This window comes from Oncorhynchus kisutch, linkage group LG9, assembly GCF_002021735.2.
Source record: "Oncorhynchus kisutch isolate 150728-3 linkage group LG9, Okis_V2, whole genome shotgun sequence".
In the NCBI taxonomy this organism is placed as follows: Eukaryota; Metazoa; Chordata; class Actinopteri; order Salmoniformes; family Salmonidae; genus Oncorhynchus; species Oncorhynchus kisutch.
The window spans coordinates 28,603,278-28,619,925 of record NC_034182.2 but is presented as its reverse complement, the minus strand read 5'-3'; the positions used below and the strand labels follow the sequence as shown (position 1 = coordinate 28,619,925).

General features: G+C 40.3%; 1 protein-coding gene across 2 annotated transcripts in view; it reads left to right on the top strand.

Moving 5' to 3' along the window:
- Nucleotides 1-16,648, top strand: part of LOC109896499 (phospholipid-transporting ATPase ABCA1-like) — a 296,174-nt gene that overhangs the window by 69,422 nt on the left and 210,104 nt on the right. For both annotated transcript variants that reach the window (XM_031832341.1, XM_031832340.1), the window contains exons 13-14: nt 5,448-5,653; nt 6,555-6,731. In XM_031832341.1, the coding sequence (XP_031688201.1) occupies nt 5,448-5,653; nt 6,555-6,731 (383 nt within the window). The remainder of the gene's footprint in view (nt 1-5,447; nt 5,654-6,554; nt 6,732-16,648) is intronic.

Genomic DNA, 16,648 nt, shown 5'->3' with positions numbered 1-16,648 from the left:
CTCTACAATCACTGTATTTGCTGCTACTCCCTACCCAATGTCCTTCCATATCTGGAAGTGGTTCTACACCCCAAATGGCACCCTATTCCCTTCATAGTGCACTACTTTTGACCAGAGCCCATAAGGTGCCTTCAGGGACGCATCCTGGGTCTAATGTAGGACAGCGAGAGCTTGATGGTGGTAGCACTGTCAGTAGGTTAGTTCCTTAACTGGGATCTAAGTCCAAACATGGCAACGACTCAGGCTTGGCACCATCATGTCAAGTGGTTGGGTAAAAGGATGACTTGTTTAACATACTTCCTGTTTCTCGTAATAGGATGGAGTAGTGTGAAGTTGCCTCTAGACTGTGATCTTAGATCAGTTTAGCATTTTCCCCGCTAATGGTTAAAGTTAGGATTGGGGCAGTTTTAAGCTGATCTGAGGCCTGTACCACTTAGCTAATAGAATTTTGATGGGTCGACTTAGGACAGTGGGCTTGTGCTGAATGACTGCTTAGCCTTTCCTCACTGGACCACTACAGATTAAAAAGTTTTTAATGCAGTTGGTGTTTGACTAAGTGTTATTGTGATATGTTGTCATGGAGATTATGAACTAAGTGAAATATGGGAAGAGTTTTAAAAATATGTATTTGTTTAAGTGATGCTGCCACATGGTTGGTCATAGTATGTAAACCAGTGGTGGTCATGATGAGGAGGACACATTTTTTTCATGAAGATGGACTTATTTCTATTACAGCTGTCATGACGTTGGCCTGGGGGGTAGGTTTATGACAGTCATAAATACTTCCTCCCCCCTTTTTCCTCTCTCTACCCTACTGAGGTTACATTTGCAAAACCCTTGGTTAATATATAGATTCTGGGAACATCAGAAGGTGGGGGGAAATTAACTATATTCTGGCAATCCGATCAATTGAACATATGCGGTGGTACTTAATGAATATGATGTCAGTTCGGTTGTCATATGAGACATTCTCATCAATGATAAGATGACATAAACTCTACAGTGGAAAGTCTACACATCAGAGTTATCGGATTCACATGGAATTGTTGTTCAATTTAAATGTTTGAATATGAAATTATTTGTGATGGGATGAAATGTGATTTTAGCTTCTAAAATGTGAGATTTGGGTTTTCATAAGATAGGGCTCTGCTCAATCAGTGGCCCGCCCCTGTGAAGGGACATGGGCTATAAAACTTTTCAAAAACGCCCTCCTCTCCCTTCCTCTATAAGCCCTTGACAACAATATAGCTTCCTGTTCCGAGGATGTAGGACGACGGTCCGATGTCAGAATGGTTCAGATAATAACTGCAGAATGAAGCCAACATCAGCGTGAGCTTTGGTTGCGAATGGTATGAACTTTGAACTCTTATTCACTACAGAAGTGATACCTCCTAGCCGTTGAGTTAGCAACAGCAGCAACAAACGCAGGTTAGGAAGGAACAGACAGAGTATCCCGTCTACCACACAATGACATTACTACAACGTATCCAATTGACAACCAGAGACATTCTTCAAACGACTCGATTGGGCAACACGGCCTTCCATCTACCACCAACCTACCGGAGTGCAGCTCAGAGTAAATATTTATTGCATTTTCCTTTTCCAAATGGGCGGTAATTTAGAATGCATAAGATACTGTATTTACGATAGCAAAGATTCGCCCTTTGTTCCTCAGTCTTCCCGCTCCTTCACTCAAACCAGCCCTTTTCTTTTGTGTAACAAGCTGTCATATCTGTTCCGCCGCTGGGGACGTTTTCCTTTATGACGTAATTTGTAATCAAGTTATGATTTAATTATGTGTACGTGTAATTCTGTGTGATTAGTTAGGTATTTAGTAAATAAATGATTAAACCCAATTTTGCATTGCTGATTCAACTTGTTAGCCAGGGTTCGTGCAGATAACCAAGAATTTACAACTTTCAGATGAGACTGAATTAAGATGACGATTAATATTGACTGCTATTGATGTAAAATATTACAAGGTCTTTAAGAGTTTATTCGGAAGATAACAGCTCTTTAAATATTATTTTGTGGTGCCTGACTCTCTAGTTAATTACATTTACCTGATTAGCTCAATCAGGTAATTTTAATTACGGAGAAATTATTTTATAGAATAGCCTGTCATATCACTTAATTCGGCATAGCCAAAGACACGACACAGCATATTGGATGACTGTCAATCGTATTCCATTTACCCAGTTAAATATAAGATCGATAGGTTTAGGCTACTACATGATACTCAAATTGACCCTATACCTTTTCATGAGGTTGCTACAACCTAGCCTATGAATGACAGTTTACAACGTAGGTGCACATAGGTAGAGAGAAAAATTTGATGACAGACAGAGACACATGAACAGACAGTCCATGTCTCACTGTCTTGGGATGAGAACCAATAGCCTCCCAGGTTTTGTATTGAAGTCAGTGTACCAAGAGGAGGACGGAAGCTAGCTGTGGTGCTACCATGGTGCTACCCTACAGAGTGCTGTTGAGGCTACTGTAGACCTTCATTGCAAAACAGTGTGTTTTTTTGCCCTCTCTTCTCCCCAATTTTGTGGTATATAATTGGTAGTTACAGTCTTGTCCCATTGCCGCAACTCCCATATGGACTCGGGAGAGGTGAAGGTCAAGAGCCGTGCGTCCTCCGAAACAAAACCCAGCCAAGCGGCACTGCTTCTTGACATAATTCCCACTTAACCTGAAAGCTAGCCGCACCAATGTGTCGGAGGAAACACTGCACCTGGCGACTGTGTCAGCGTGCATTGCGCCTGGCCCGCCACAGGAGTTGCTAGTGCGAGATGGGACAAGAACATCCCTCCCGGCCAAACCCTCCCCTAACCCAGATGATGCTGGGCCAATTGTGCACCGCCCCATGAGTCTCCCACTCGCGGCCCGGCTGCGACAGAGCCTGGACTCGGACCAGGATCTCTTGTGGCACAGCCAGCACCGCGATGCAGAGCCTTAGACGACTGTGCCACTAGGGAGGCAGAACAGTGTGTTTTAATAAATTATTTGGTGACATGGAAATATATGTAGTATAGTTTTATCTAAAAAGGAAAACTGTTTTCAATGTTTTAACATTTTTATTTTTATGAAATTCACTGAGGAGGATGGTCCTCCCCTTGCTCTTCTGAGGAGCCTCCAAGTATGTAAACTGGCTCATGGTTAATACATTTCAGGTATGTCACAATATATAGCTCTTTATAATGCATTGTGAGTAGACAAATGCATTAAACAATATAATGTACTCTACAACTAACAGCCAAAAATGTGACATGCTGAATTTGGCCGTTCTGTTAACTGAATAAAAACATGTACATCGTGTGCTGTCTGTGAATATAATATAGCATCGTATAGGACCTTCTTTACTGAGAGAAAGTGTCACAAGGGTGGAGAAGATGTGTGTGTGTGTGTGTGTGTGTGTGGACAGCTGTCAAGACAGACTCACTCCCCTGATGGCTATAGCTCATTAAAGAAGGACATGGTGAGTTCCAGCTAACTACCAAGCCTGTACCTCATGAGTATGTCTCAGCCGTAGCCCAAAACATATCCCTTGGCACCTCCACATAATTTGTAACTCCGCTGTTGTCCAGTGTATTGTTTTCAGTGTCAGTACCCAAACATGTTATTTCTCAGGCAGGTCTTATAGTTTCTGCCCATCGCTTATTTTTGGAGAGTGGTATTGTAGAAAGGCTACACTATAAATGTTGCAAAAAAATTGTGAGGAGCATTTATGCCAATATGATACGATCATGTTTAAATCTAAATCTTACTGTCTGTGTAGGATACAAAATATTGCGTATGATAGTGTAGAAGAGCCAACCTTTATATGCAGAGACTCGAACTTGAGATCTACACACTCAAATCAGGTTTACAATAAGTTAGCAGTCTACCCTGAGAGCATTGATCAGAATGACAAATCATGTCATTTTAAACATTATTTACAACAATCTACCCAAGGTACTCTGATGTTGGATGTAGTTGAGTATTGTTGCTCTGAAAGCAGATACATATTGGTGAGTTGAAGTGAGGTGAGTATCGATTGCAGTTTTGGGGAAGCTACTCTGAAATTATAGTTTACCAAACTACCAATTACGTCACAGAAGTTAAGCTACTCTTAATAAAATAATAGTTTACTTAACTAAAGCTACTTTGAAAAAGTAGTTCACTACATACAAGATACTGAAAATGATCATATCTGAATCTGAAATGTCAGACTGCAAATTGCAAGAACACATCACACTAGAGTCAGATGTTAACAGGAGGCAGATGTTAACAGGAGTCAAATGTTAACATGAGTCAGATGTTAACAGAAGTCAGGTGTTAACAGGAGTCAGATGTTAACAGGAGTCAGATATCAGATGTTAACAGGAATCAGATATTAACAAAGTCAGATGTTAACAGGAGTCAGATATCAGATGTTAACAGGAATCAGATGTTAACAAAGTCAGATGTTAACAGGAGTCAGATGTCAGATGTTAACAGGAGTCAGATGTTAACAGGAGTCAGATGTCAGATGTTAACAGGACTCAGATGTTAACAAAGTCAGATGTTAACAGGAGTCAGATGTCAGATGTTAACAGGAGTCAGATGTTAACAGGAGTCAGATGTCAGATGTTAACAGGAATCAGATGTTAACTAAGTCAGATGTTAACAGGAGTCAGATGTCAGATGTTAACAGGAATCAGATGTTAACAAAGTCAGATGTTAACAGGAGTCAGATGTTAACAGGAGTCAGATGTTAACAAAGTCAGATGTTAACAGGAGTCAGATGTTAAGAGAATGTGTAATTTAGCCTATTAAATACAAAAAAACATGTTTCAAGTGAGAATTTGGTCTGATACCGAAAAAGAAAGGGAATTCTTGCCTACTTCACCCAAATTTGATTTCATATTAGCCCAAAAATGTGTGTGTAGTTCCAGTAGTTAGCTACACCGCTATATGGCAGTATACCGCTATAAGTCTCCAGCTTTCAGTGTTGTTGGCAAGATGGTAGATGCCGAGAGTGGGTATAGTGGTTTTGGACATGTTCTTTCTGTGTAATACCTACGAAACATGCAGGGCTGGAATGGCCAAGGTGGATAAAGATGCCTGTTTGTTCAGTTCGCTGTATCTTACATTTGCTTTCCGTTCCTCTTTTTTTTGTATCGGCATTAGCACAGTATACATGATCACCACCCCACATTGAACAATGGTGCGTGCTGTAGTTTAAGAACAAGGGTGAGCTCTAAAAACAATGATGTGATATCTGAATTCTTCCATCTTTATGCACCTTCGCCATTGGTTGGGAACTTTTAAGAAATGGTGTTTCCAAAGTGAAATTCCCAGTATCCTAATATCTCATCTCTAATCTTGTATTAACATCATTTTCTTGTTTTAGTAAGACCCCTAGCAGTTTGTAAAGAATTACACTTATTTTCTCTCTTTCTTGTCTTTTCATGTTACAGTGCTTGAACCTGGATAAGTTTGAGGCTGCCGACAGTGAGAGACATCTCATGACTAGAGCCTTGGAGCTACTAGAGAGCAGTAGGTACTGGGCTGGTATCGTTTTCGAAGACCTCAACCCTGCCGCCAGCCACCCCCCTCCTTACGTGAAGTACAAGATCCGCATGGACATTGATAAGGGGGAGCGTACGAATAAGATCAAAGAAAGGTAGGCCCAATGCACAGCCTCTGCGCCCTCACCATGTTTTAGTGCTAATGAGAAAACATTGGACAACATGGCCTGTATTCATAAAGCGTCTTAGAGGAGTGCTGATCCAGGATCAGGTCCCCCGTGTCCATGGAATGTAATTCAATAGGATCTAAAGGCTAAATTGATGCTACACTCTTTGAAAAAAGGTGCTATCTAGAACCTAAAGGGGTTCTTCGGCTGTCTCCATAGAGAACCCTTTGAATAACCCTTGTTAGTTCCAAGTAGAACCCAAAATGGGTTTTGGGTTTCATATAAAACCCTTTCCACAGAGGATTCTACATGGAACCCAAAATGGTTATACCTGGAAACAAAATGGGTTTTTACCTAGAACCAAAACGGGTTCTCCTATGGGGACAGCCGAATAACACTTTTTTCTAAGAGTGTAGAGCAGCGCTCCTACTCTGAGACACGTTTTGAATACAGGCCCTGATGTTGCTTAGCCAATTTTTTCAACTGACATGTCAACTTTTACCAGACAATTGTAGTAGTATCTGAAGCAAAACAGACATTTTATTGCATAGTTTCTGTCCTATGTCTCAGGCGATTTATAATAAGCATGCAGTGCCAAAAAAATTATGATTCCATGTTACTCATGGGACAAATGTCATGACCCATAACATAAATATAAGTGTAACGTTTGATTGTTTCATCCATGATGTTTTCAAACCCAGCTTTCTCTTAGGCTGCATTTACACGGAAGCCCAATTCTGATAATTTTTCTTTTGACCAATCACAGATATTTTCACATCAGCTCTTGTTCAGAGCTGATTTGATTGGTCAAAAATATCAAAATTGGGTTCCCTGTGTAAACAGCCTTCGACAATGATCGTTGTGTTATGTGTGTCCTTTCAATTTAAAGGGGATGGTCTCCTGGGGCCCGTAGCAACTCCTTTAATGACCTGCGCTATATATGGGGAGGCTTCGCCTATCTGCAGGACATGATGGACCATGGCATAATACGGGCACACACAAAAAAATCCCAGCCGCTCGGCGTGTTTGCCCAGCAAATGCCATATCCCTGCTATGTGGACGATGTGTGAGTACAAAAGCTGTTATCTGTCTGTCCCGTGATTAGAGAGGGAAGAAGGCATTACCGCAATAAAAATCTACTCACTTGGGGACTTGCCACTCACCGCTACCACAGGCTAGAGTAATGGGCTTATCTGTCACTTAGCCCGCACAAATTTCCCTGTGGAAACTCTTCCAAAGCTATCTCTCATGTTGTCTTCCGTCCCTGGATACTGCTGTCTGCTGCATCCACAACTCTGGGAGGTAGAGAGAGAGGAGAGAAGTGTTAATATTCAAATTCAAATTTGATGCCCTTCATGAGTTTTTTAATTATGAATTGTGTCAAAGCTGGGGGAAAACAAACTTGTTGCAAGATGGAGATACAACAAGACAGAGCTAAAGAAATCTCAGCTATTGATTTAGTCCGACCACATGCAGACCATGTCCTGAGCATTGGAGACCTGAATGCTTGATGTATCTTTAAATTATTCAGGCTACATTCTTATGTTCCCTCCCTTTCATTCAATATCACATTTCCTCCTTAAGAAACTACCCAATTCCCTCATGAAACCACACACAAAGTCCATCATATGTAGAGATTGATAGGGACCATTGTATTCTGTGTGAATCAGGTATTCATCAGCGTTACTGTTCTAAAGCACAATGGATAGGTGTATTTCGCCAAGGGAGATAGACTGCACTATAGCGCTCAATCTTAGGCAGTTAAGATTTCCTCAGAGGCAGGGAAATTACTCCAATCTACACGGCTTTATCATTTCCAATAATATACTCAGAGCTCAATGATGTCATCGGGGGACAGATCATTTCAAAGGAGATCAAAGTCCACTAGTGCAACAAAGTAAGTCCCAAATGCCACTCTATTCCCTATATAGTGCACTACTTTTGACCGGAGACATATGGGCCATTTGCAACAAAGCCACAATGTTTCAGGAGACAGACACATATTTCCCCCGTTGGAAGTCATTCCCTGATTTATAAAAAAAAAAAACTCTATACGGCATCAGAGCATATTGCATAACAACCTTCATTGGAATGTACAGTAGCCTTACTATGATACAGACATACAGTATTAGAACCAGGGCTAGAGGGAGTGGTGACAAGAGTCAAGAGGTCAAAAATCGAATCAAATTGTATTTGTCACACGCGACGAATACATCAGCTATAGACCTTACCGTGAAATTCTTACTTACAAGTCCTTAACCAACAGTGCAGTTCAAGAAATATAGTTTATAAAATATTTATAAAATAAATGATAGTAAAAAAAACATCTAATCAATCAAAAGGTAACACAAGAAATGTACATAACAATAACGAGGCTATATACAGGGGGTACCGGTACTGACTCAGTGTGCTGGGGTACAAGTTAAACTAGGTGATTTGTAAAGTGACTTTGCACAGATAATAAACAGCGAGTAGCAGGAGTGTAAAACAAGCAGGGTGGGCATTTGATTAGTTGTTCAGGAGTCTTATGGCTTGGGAGTAGAAGCTGTTAAGGAGCCTTTTGGTCCTAGATTTGGCAAAAGGGTACTGCTTGCAGTGCGGTAGCAGAGAGAACCATCTATGACTTGGATGACGAGTCTTTGACAATTTTTTGGGGTTACCTCTGACACCGCCTGGAATAGAGGTCCTGGATGTCAGGAAGCTTGGCCCCAGTGAATTACTGGTCGTACGCACTACTCTGTGTAGCACCTTACGGTCAGATGCCGAGCAGTTGCTATACCAGGCGGTGGGGCAACCGGTCAGGATGCTCTCTACGGTGCAGCTTTGAGAGGATCTGGGGACCCATGCGAAATCTTTCAGTCTCCTGAGGGGGAATAGGCTTTGTCGTGCCCTCTTCACAACTGTCTTAGTGTGTTTGGGCCATGATAGTTCATTGGTGATGTGGGGCTGATCCCCAACCCTGAGGGGTTGGGGATCAGCGTTGCAGATGTGCTGTTGCCTACCCTTACCACCTGGGGGGCGGCACGTCAGGTGGTAAGGATCCAGTTGCAGAGGGAGGTGTTTAGTCCCAGGGTCCTTAGCTTAATGATGAGCTTTGTGGACACTATGTTGTTGAACGCTGTGCTTTAGTCATTGAACAGAATTCTCACATAGGTGTTCCTTTTGTCCACGTGGGAAAGAGCAGGGTGGAGTGCGATTGAGATTGCATCATCTGTGTATCTGTTGGGGTGGTATGCGAATTGGAGAGGGTCTAGGGTTTCTGGCATGATGGTGTTGATGTGAGCCATGACCAGCCTTTCAAAGTACTTCATGGCTACCGACGTGAGTGCTACGGGGCGGTAGTCATTTAGGCAGGTTACCTTAGCTTTCTTGGGCACAGGAACTATGTTGTTCTGTTTGAAATGTGAGGGTGTAACAGACTCGGCCAGGGAGAGGTTGAAAATGTCAGTGAAGACACTTGTCAGTTGGTCCGCGCATGCTTTGAGGGCACGTCCTGGTAATCCATCTGGCCCCGCGGCTTGTTGACCTGTTTAAAGGTCTTGCTCACATCGGCTATGGAAAGCATGAGTATGGTACAGTTGTATATCAGACCTGGGTACCAAATAGTATTCGCTTTCTGTTAAATACTTTATCTGTGCTTTATCGACCGAGCCCGATGCAAAGCAACCCCTGAATTAGTCGCATAAGTCCCAGCCCTACCCAACTGGCACTCCAGTCAGGCTCAATCAAGCTCAAAGTATTCATATCCAATCATTTTTGAACCCAGGTCTGGTTAGAAATGTGGTGTTCTTTTTAATTATGGTGAGTTACTCCACATGGTTGCCTTGGAAACATATTGGCATAGTTGGTAATGTCTTTATTGATTTGGCATCAACATCTGGACTAGCAATTGGATCTTCATGAAAAACATGTATTTTCTTAGCCGATAATCATCGTTTCATTGTATAGCTCTTGGCAGGTAGCACAAACCACATAACATTCTGATGTCTCTTCCACAAATGAAATATATAGCCTACTAAGCCTATACTATGAACAAGGTATTATATAGCTAACACGATAAAAGAAAATAGAACATGTATTCGTTATTTGCAGTTGTTGTGCACATTATAAAAAAGGAGAGGAGCTTCCTTTATCCTGTGATGATTATGGGAGAGAGGGCAACTCACACATACAGTATCCATTGTGCTTTGCTGTAGGCCTGTATTTTTAAGAATGGTCCCCTCACGGCACAGTGAAAAGCATCCATTTCCTGTTCATTATTTTCCAGCGAATGTTGCAAACGAGCTCAAATGAGACAATCAAAGCACTTATATCCTAATGCCTGTGTTCCCTCTCCGTGAAACATAGGACTAATAATCACTGAAAATGAATGGGGCCCATAAAACACTGCAATACCCCCCGGTCCCTCCGCCATTTACTCTTTCGCTTGCTTAGCCATTTGGGCATTTCCGTAAATTATTAACCCTTGAAAACTGTTATTTCATTCATGAATAATTGAGAGAGGAATTGCAGAAAAAGGGAAGATGCAGGGAAGCATGACAGACAGGACCTTTCAGGGTAATTATTGTGATCTGGAAATGGGGAAAAGTGGGAAGAGCTGCATTGTGCATCCAGATGTTCCTGTTTGTAATCTGCTGTAAACACTTTTTAGTTTAGAAAAATACCAAAAAGCCTAATCTGACTTTAAAATGTAATTTAAAAAGCAGAGAATTCTCCAATAATTTTTAGACAATCCATTAACAATTTAATGTTGTGCACTTCACCTAGGCAGAGCGAAGCAAATGCAATATATGGATTAATGTTATAAATTGTATATGTCTGAAGTTCAATGTAACCTCTGACAGTTTCTCATAGCTGTATGTAAAGTCCTTTATCAAATCTCTATTTTGTGTAATGCCCTTTAAATTGATAATAACACACTTTCACTTTACCTGCATATTTTAGATACAAATGGCAGCCCAAAAATGCTTTTATGAACAGTACTTGCAATATTTCTTTGATTTACAATGTATTGTTCCATTTGCCGTGTTATAAAAGACCAGCCTTGCACTTTCCTTTTAACATCAAGCTTGGCACTTCAATCATTGCAACTCTTTCTCAAGGATACTCTTATTCAGGAAATAATACATTCCCACTGGGCACACCACGCCAATGGACAATTGGGTAATATTTGGTTGAGACGTTGATCAATAACATTGCAACCTATATTCACCCACAAAAAGCTAAATGCCCTCTGTGTTATCACTATGCCTTCAGCCATCTAAAAGCAGAATCAACATGAGGACTTAATCCTGTGGTTAAAATGTCACCCTCCAAACAACAGTCTATATTAAAATGTTTTTTTTCCCGTAAATTCAGTGTATTTCAAACGTAATTTCCTCTTCACAATATGTTGACAAATTATGTTGAAATGGCATTGATTCAATCAGTTTGTGCAGAGTGAGTTTTCTTTCTCTTGCAGATTTATAATATATCATCTGACAGGGAATGACCTATTGACCCTGTGAGACCCATGGATACCACTGTTTCCAGGTTTACCCTCTCCCCTTCCTCATTGTCTCTCTCTCCCACTTCAGTACCTATTTACAGTACAAGGTAAACTGATACAGAACCGTTAGTCCTTCAACAAGAGCGGGCTCTTTTACATTTTGAATTGGAGATAAACAAACTGTATTAGCTCAATGTTTTTGCCGAATTCACATGCCAACCATGAGATGAAGGCTGAGGATAAGAACTCGTGCTGCTCGGTCTTTAGGGGTGAGATAAGACTTATAAAATGGCAGTTCGAAATCAGAGAATCTGTTTGTAACTCAATCCTGCTCCATATCAATAGTTGTATAACAATGCCAACTTGATAGTATTGAATCAGAACTTAATTACAATAACATGTACATTCGTTGGTATTGCACAGGACAGGTTCCCATGAGGCTTTTGAAATGAGTGTATACAAAACAGGCATAGGAAATGAGTATTGTGACTCCATGCAAACATGAAAATGTATGTATTATCTGCAATGCAAGTGACAGATCAACATCAATTTTTCCTTTATTTAACTAGGCAAGTCAGTTAATTAAGAACAATGATATTGCCCTTTTGTGCAAAATAATAAAAATACAACATTTTGTTTTATATAGAAGATACTTTGAATAAATGTCTGAGAATCACCACCATAAATGTTTGCAGCGGCAGTCTAAATTATCTCTGAAACATTCCCACTAATTTTGGGAAGATTTGTCCACCCCCAACCTAGTAAATTTGCTAGAAATATGGTGAGGACATATTTAACATAATTACTCAATTCTCTGGGGCTTCTCTGCTCCCCATATCACTTGATTTACTAAAACCCCAAGTCTCTTGACTCTCCTTAAATTAGGTCATGGCTGCGATGTAACTCGAGCCCTGTAACATGCACCTAGTAGGACTTGTATTACTTAAGCACCCTCAAATCGATCAGCAATGTATTATTCAGGAGCATCTGGTGGTAAGGTTGTCAATGTCAAACGTGGTATGCATGACTGATCTACTCTAGAGTGACTAGTCTGTGACGAGTCGACAAGGAGTTAATGGTCGCAGGCTGGACGCCATTAAAGGGGCAATCTGGGATTGGTACATCAGTTTTTTTAACACTTTGGTGTTGTTTCAATTCCAGATTGCCCCATTAAAGAAATGTAACGATAGAACCAGGACTATGTAATACAATTATTACTATTCAATCTGATGCAACTGTTAGCTGAGGCAAGATTACATTGTATGAAATCTTTTAGGTTTTTAAAACTTACTTAAGCTCGTAAGCAGACCTGAGAAAGTGATGACATTTCATTTTTAATTAAAATTGGTGTCGTCGCATCTTGTGGATAACAAAGCTTCCTGTGAAAGTGATATATTCCACAAGAGAACAGGCAGTGACCTCAAAGAACAGGCTCTCCCATTCATGCACTTGCATTACTGCATTTTCTCTCAGTCCCATTGGGCACAACAGCTGTCTCTACATTGGGAGGTAGAGGACATGGTACACTATAACTCATTTGGCCTTTAACAAATTTCAAAATCCATTTAACAAATCACTCACTCAAAAGTTTGCAGAGAAATTAGCCAAATGTAAATGCCCTGGAAATTTACTTTGATTAACTATTCATGTTCAATGGCTTGAAAGTGGGATATCGTTTTGCCTATTATGGCATAGTCCCTTTGTTCTGTCTGCCTAACAGTGATAAACTGCTGCTTCATTGGTGTTCTAAGGATTGTATTTATGGTCGGTAAGCATTATTGATATGTGAAATCTACACATTTTCAAATGCTCAGTTAATTTGATATATCTTCTTCACTGTCTAATAGAGAAACAGAAGCACTATTATATTGGTGGCGTACAATATATTGACATGGCATTTTGGTGACATTATGAAGCTTGTTTAATATCATCTTATTGTATTGTAACATCAAATGATCCATCATCCTGAGCATGACGGACGGTTCTAACTGGTTGGATAGAGCTGACGCTCAAGGTTTATGAAGGTTAGACCAATGTAAAATATATAGCTGGACCTATAAACCCGTTGGACCCTTGATTAAAAAACCCCTAGAGTGTGTCTATTCTAATGGATCATCCATTGGGACAATGACATTTACCACATAGACAACTTATTTTCTCTCTCCTTCTTCTAAGGGGCAACAGTCAGGTCAACGGATGAAAAAGGAGGAGTGTTCAGACAAAGTGTTATCCAAAACTGTGTTGAATTTATTAAAATGTCTAAAAAAATACATTTTAACAATATAATAATGGTTGCCAAGGCTCCCTGTTCAGTACATTATCATGCTTAGCTATGAAAGTAAGACGAGCTAAACAGCGTGTGAAATACTAGAACATTAAATCAAGCTGATTTCTAGATACGCATGGATTTGAAGACAAAGGACGAGATTGCGCTAGAAGATTGATTTTGTTTTTGTTAATGGTGCAAAATGCCCCGTTCAACCCATCTCTGAAAGCCTGATTGTGAGAGTTCTGTCTTTACATAAGGAATGGGGCTTATACAACAGATTATCAATAAATAATGCATTAGCTCCCATCTGGCTGCATTGCCTTCTCTTATCAAAGCCTGGGCTTGTCGATATTCCCAGCTTCGCTGTTTCCTGACCTCTTCGATTGCCTCCCTTGACTTCCCTTTGCACCCACCAGCTTCATCCAGAGTATTGGAAACATGCTTCCCATGTGCCTAGTGCTGCCGTTCATGTACACCGTCTGCATGACCATCAAGGGCCTCATCCTGGAGAAGGCTCAAGGAACTCATAATGGTACCTTTTGGGTTGCCTGCTTCACCAAGAACTGTGTCCTGCTCTTGGTCCCATGCGCAATCACAAGTGTCATGGTTAAGGTCAGTTCTGAAAATGTAGACAACAAAGAAGCAAGGTTTCAAATGTCAAAGCACAATATCACTTGGTTACTAAACTAAACTGGTGTGGGGTAACAGAGACCAGTTGTTAGCTAACATTGATTGTCCTTGAGCTTTTATACAGTATATTGTTTTCTGATAGTCATAGCTAGAAGATTGCTTGGCAAATTAGAGAAACTTTTTTTTTTACCCCCTTTTCTCCCCAATTTCGTGGGATCCAATTGTAGTTACGATCTTGTCTCATCGCTACAACCCCCGTATGGGCTCGGGAGAGACGAAGGTCGAAAGCCATGCGTCCTCTGAAACACAACCCAACCAAGCCGCACAGCTTCTTAACACAGCACGCATCCAACCCGGAAGCCATGGACTCCCGGTGGCGGCCGGCCCTAGACCACTGCGCCACCAGGGAGGCCCAAATTAGAGAAACTTTGCCTGAAGATTGATCAACACACATCCGTGTTGGTGTAAACGCATTACAGGAAATGTACACTACTGGTCAAAAGTTTTAGAACACCTACTCATTCAAGGGTTTTTCTTAATTTTTTAAATATATTTAGATTTGTTCAACACTTTTTTGGTAACTACATGATTCCACATGTGTTATTTCATAGTGTTGATGTCTTCACTATTAATCTGCAATGTCGAAAAAAATGTCAAAATCAATGTCAAAATAAAGAAACTCTTGAATGAGTTCTTTTGACCGATAGTGTATAGTAATGTACACATTACAGAAGTACACATTACAGGAACAGAGCCGTTTAAATATATAATAACGCAATATTGTTTAAAGAGAAGTACAGAGAAAACAAATACTATTTTAAAGAGCTGCACAATAGTTTTTTTATTACTAGATCTTAAAGATACTTGATTTGTATAGTGATTGTGTTTTGTTCTTTGGAACTCTTGCTCCTGTTAATTGCGGGACAACTAATACCAATAACAAATCGAATCAGGCATGACGTTGACTTTCTCAATTTCCACTATCATGCTAATTTATTGAGCATGGCACTACAACTGTAATTTCCCTCCATTAAAATCAAGTTTGGATGTGTGTAAAACCTTCCATACTCTGCGTTGTTTTAATATTATATGCCCATGGGGAGAAATTATGGTGCTTGTAAATGTATTTAAAACAAGTTTTTGTTTTGTTAAAATTTGATTAGAATTATTTGTTCTCTTTTTAGGCCTTATCAATAATTAATTTAATATTGCTTATTGACAATGTTTGGCATTTCCATGCCTAGCCATAATGCAATTTACAGTAAGCCTAGCCTCTATATCAGTGTGAATGCTATTGAAACCATGAAATTACTTATAGCAATGTGGACTGCAAATGGGTTCAAATTAATGTATTTAGCAAAGATAGGTCTACATTTTGGTTATTTTGTTTCTGTAAGCCATTTAACAAACTAACATTGGAATTGGAGTTGATTCCAAGCAATTCAATAAAATACGGTAAATACACAACTTGAAGAAACCACATATTTCGCCACGGAGCATGTTCTGATTAGCCAGTAAGAGGCCACGCCTCGACCCACCCACAGCTTTTTCCTTCATCAAAACCCAGGCTTTCGTGCTAACGATAGCAAGTGGGGCGATAATTGTGATTGTGAAAATAGCTAAATATTTCTGACACCCCTGAACCTATAGCGCTACTGACCTGCAGTTAGGCTTAGATTTACCATTGCGTTAGGCTGTTGCTCGGTAGCTTAAATGTACTTCATGTCACTCTTCTGTGTCATCGAACTTGCCACATGCAATTTAATGGCGTATCTGTTCAATTGATCCCCTGTCTGTGGACTAATGTGCATCTAAGCTAAATTGAAGAATATTTATTCCAATGAGACGGGCATTTTGTTTGCTCATCATCACCACACATTTTTTTGCATCGTTATCTGCCTCTTAAAGGTATGGTGTCCTTTTCAGGCTCCTAATTCATATTCACGGTTACATGACAAAGAAAATGATTATTCTTAATTTAGATCAGCTAATCAATTTTTTGCAGTTTAATTGGAAAATTCTCATAGTAAATAAAACAGCTCTGGGCTAAATGTAATTTCGCCGTCACCCTAATGTGTTATCCAGCCAACAGCAATTTGTAACATTAATAACAATAAATTGAGTTAGTTGGGTGCCTTGGAGGAACAACTGGGCATGATGTGTATTCAAATCATAGAGCCCTATTCTAAATGTCATGGCCATTTGCAGCATGTTAGTATAACAGGGAATTAGAAGGCAATTATTTGACTGCTGTGTCTGGATTAGGTGTGACTGCCATAAGATTTGTCATCCACACCTGAGTCCCCCTGTTCTTTTCCACTTGCCATTTCACTCCAGGCGGATGTCAAAACACTAATGTCCCTCCTATCTAGACTGATTAATTGGAGTTTATTAATATTGTTGGCCCAAACACTGTGGCCCTTTTCTGCTTCCCACTCAAGGCAACAGAGTATAGGGGGCATGTTGATCACCACTAAAGTCATACAGTAAATCACGATTGGTGTATCTCTAATGGAAATACTGTATGACTTTAGTGGTGATCAACATGCCCCCTATACTCTAAATTGAATATGTCCTCATAATGTCCCCTCCCCAT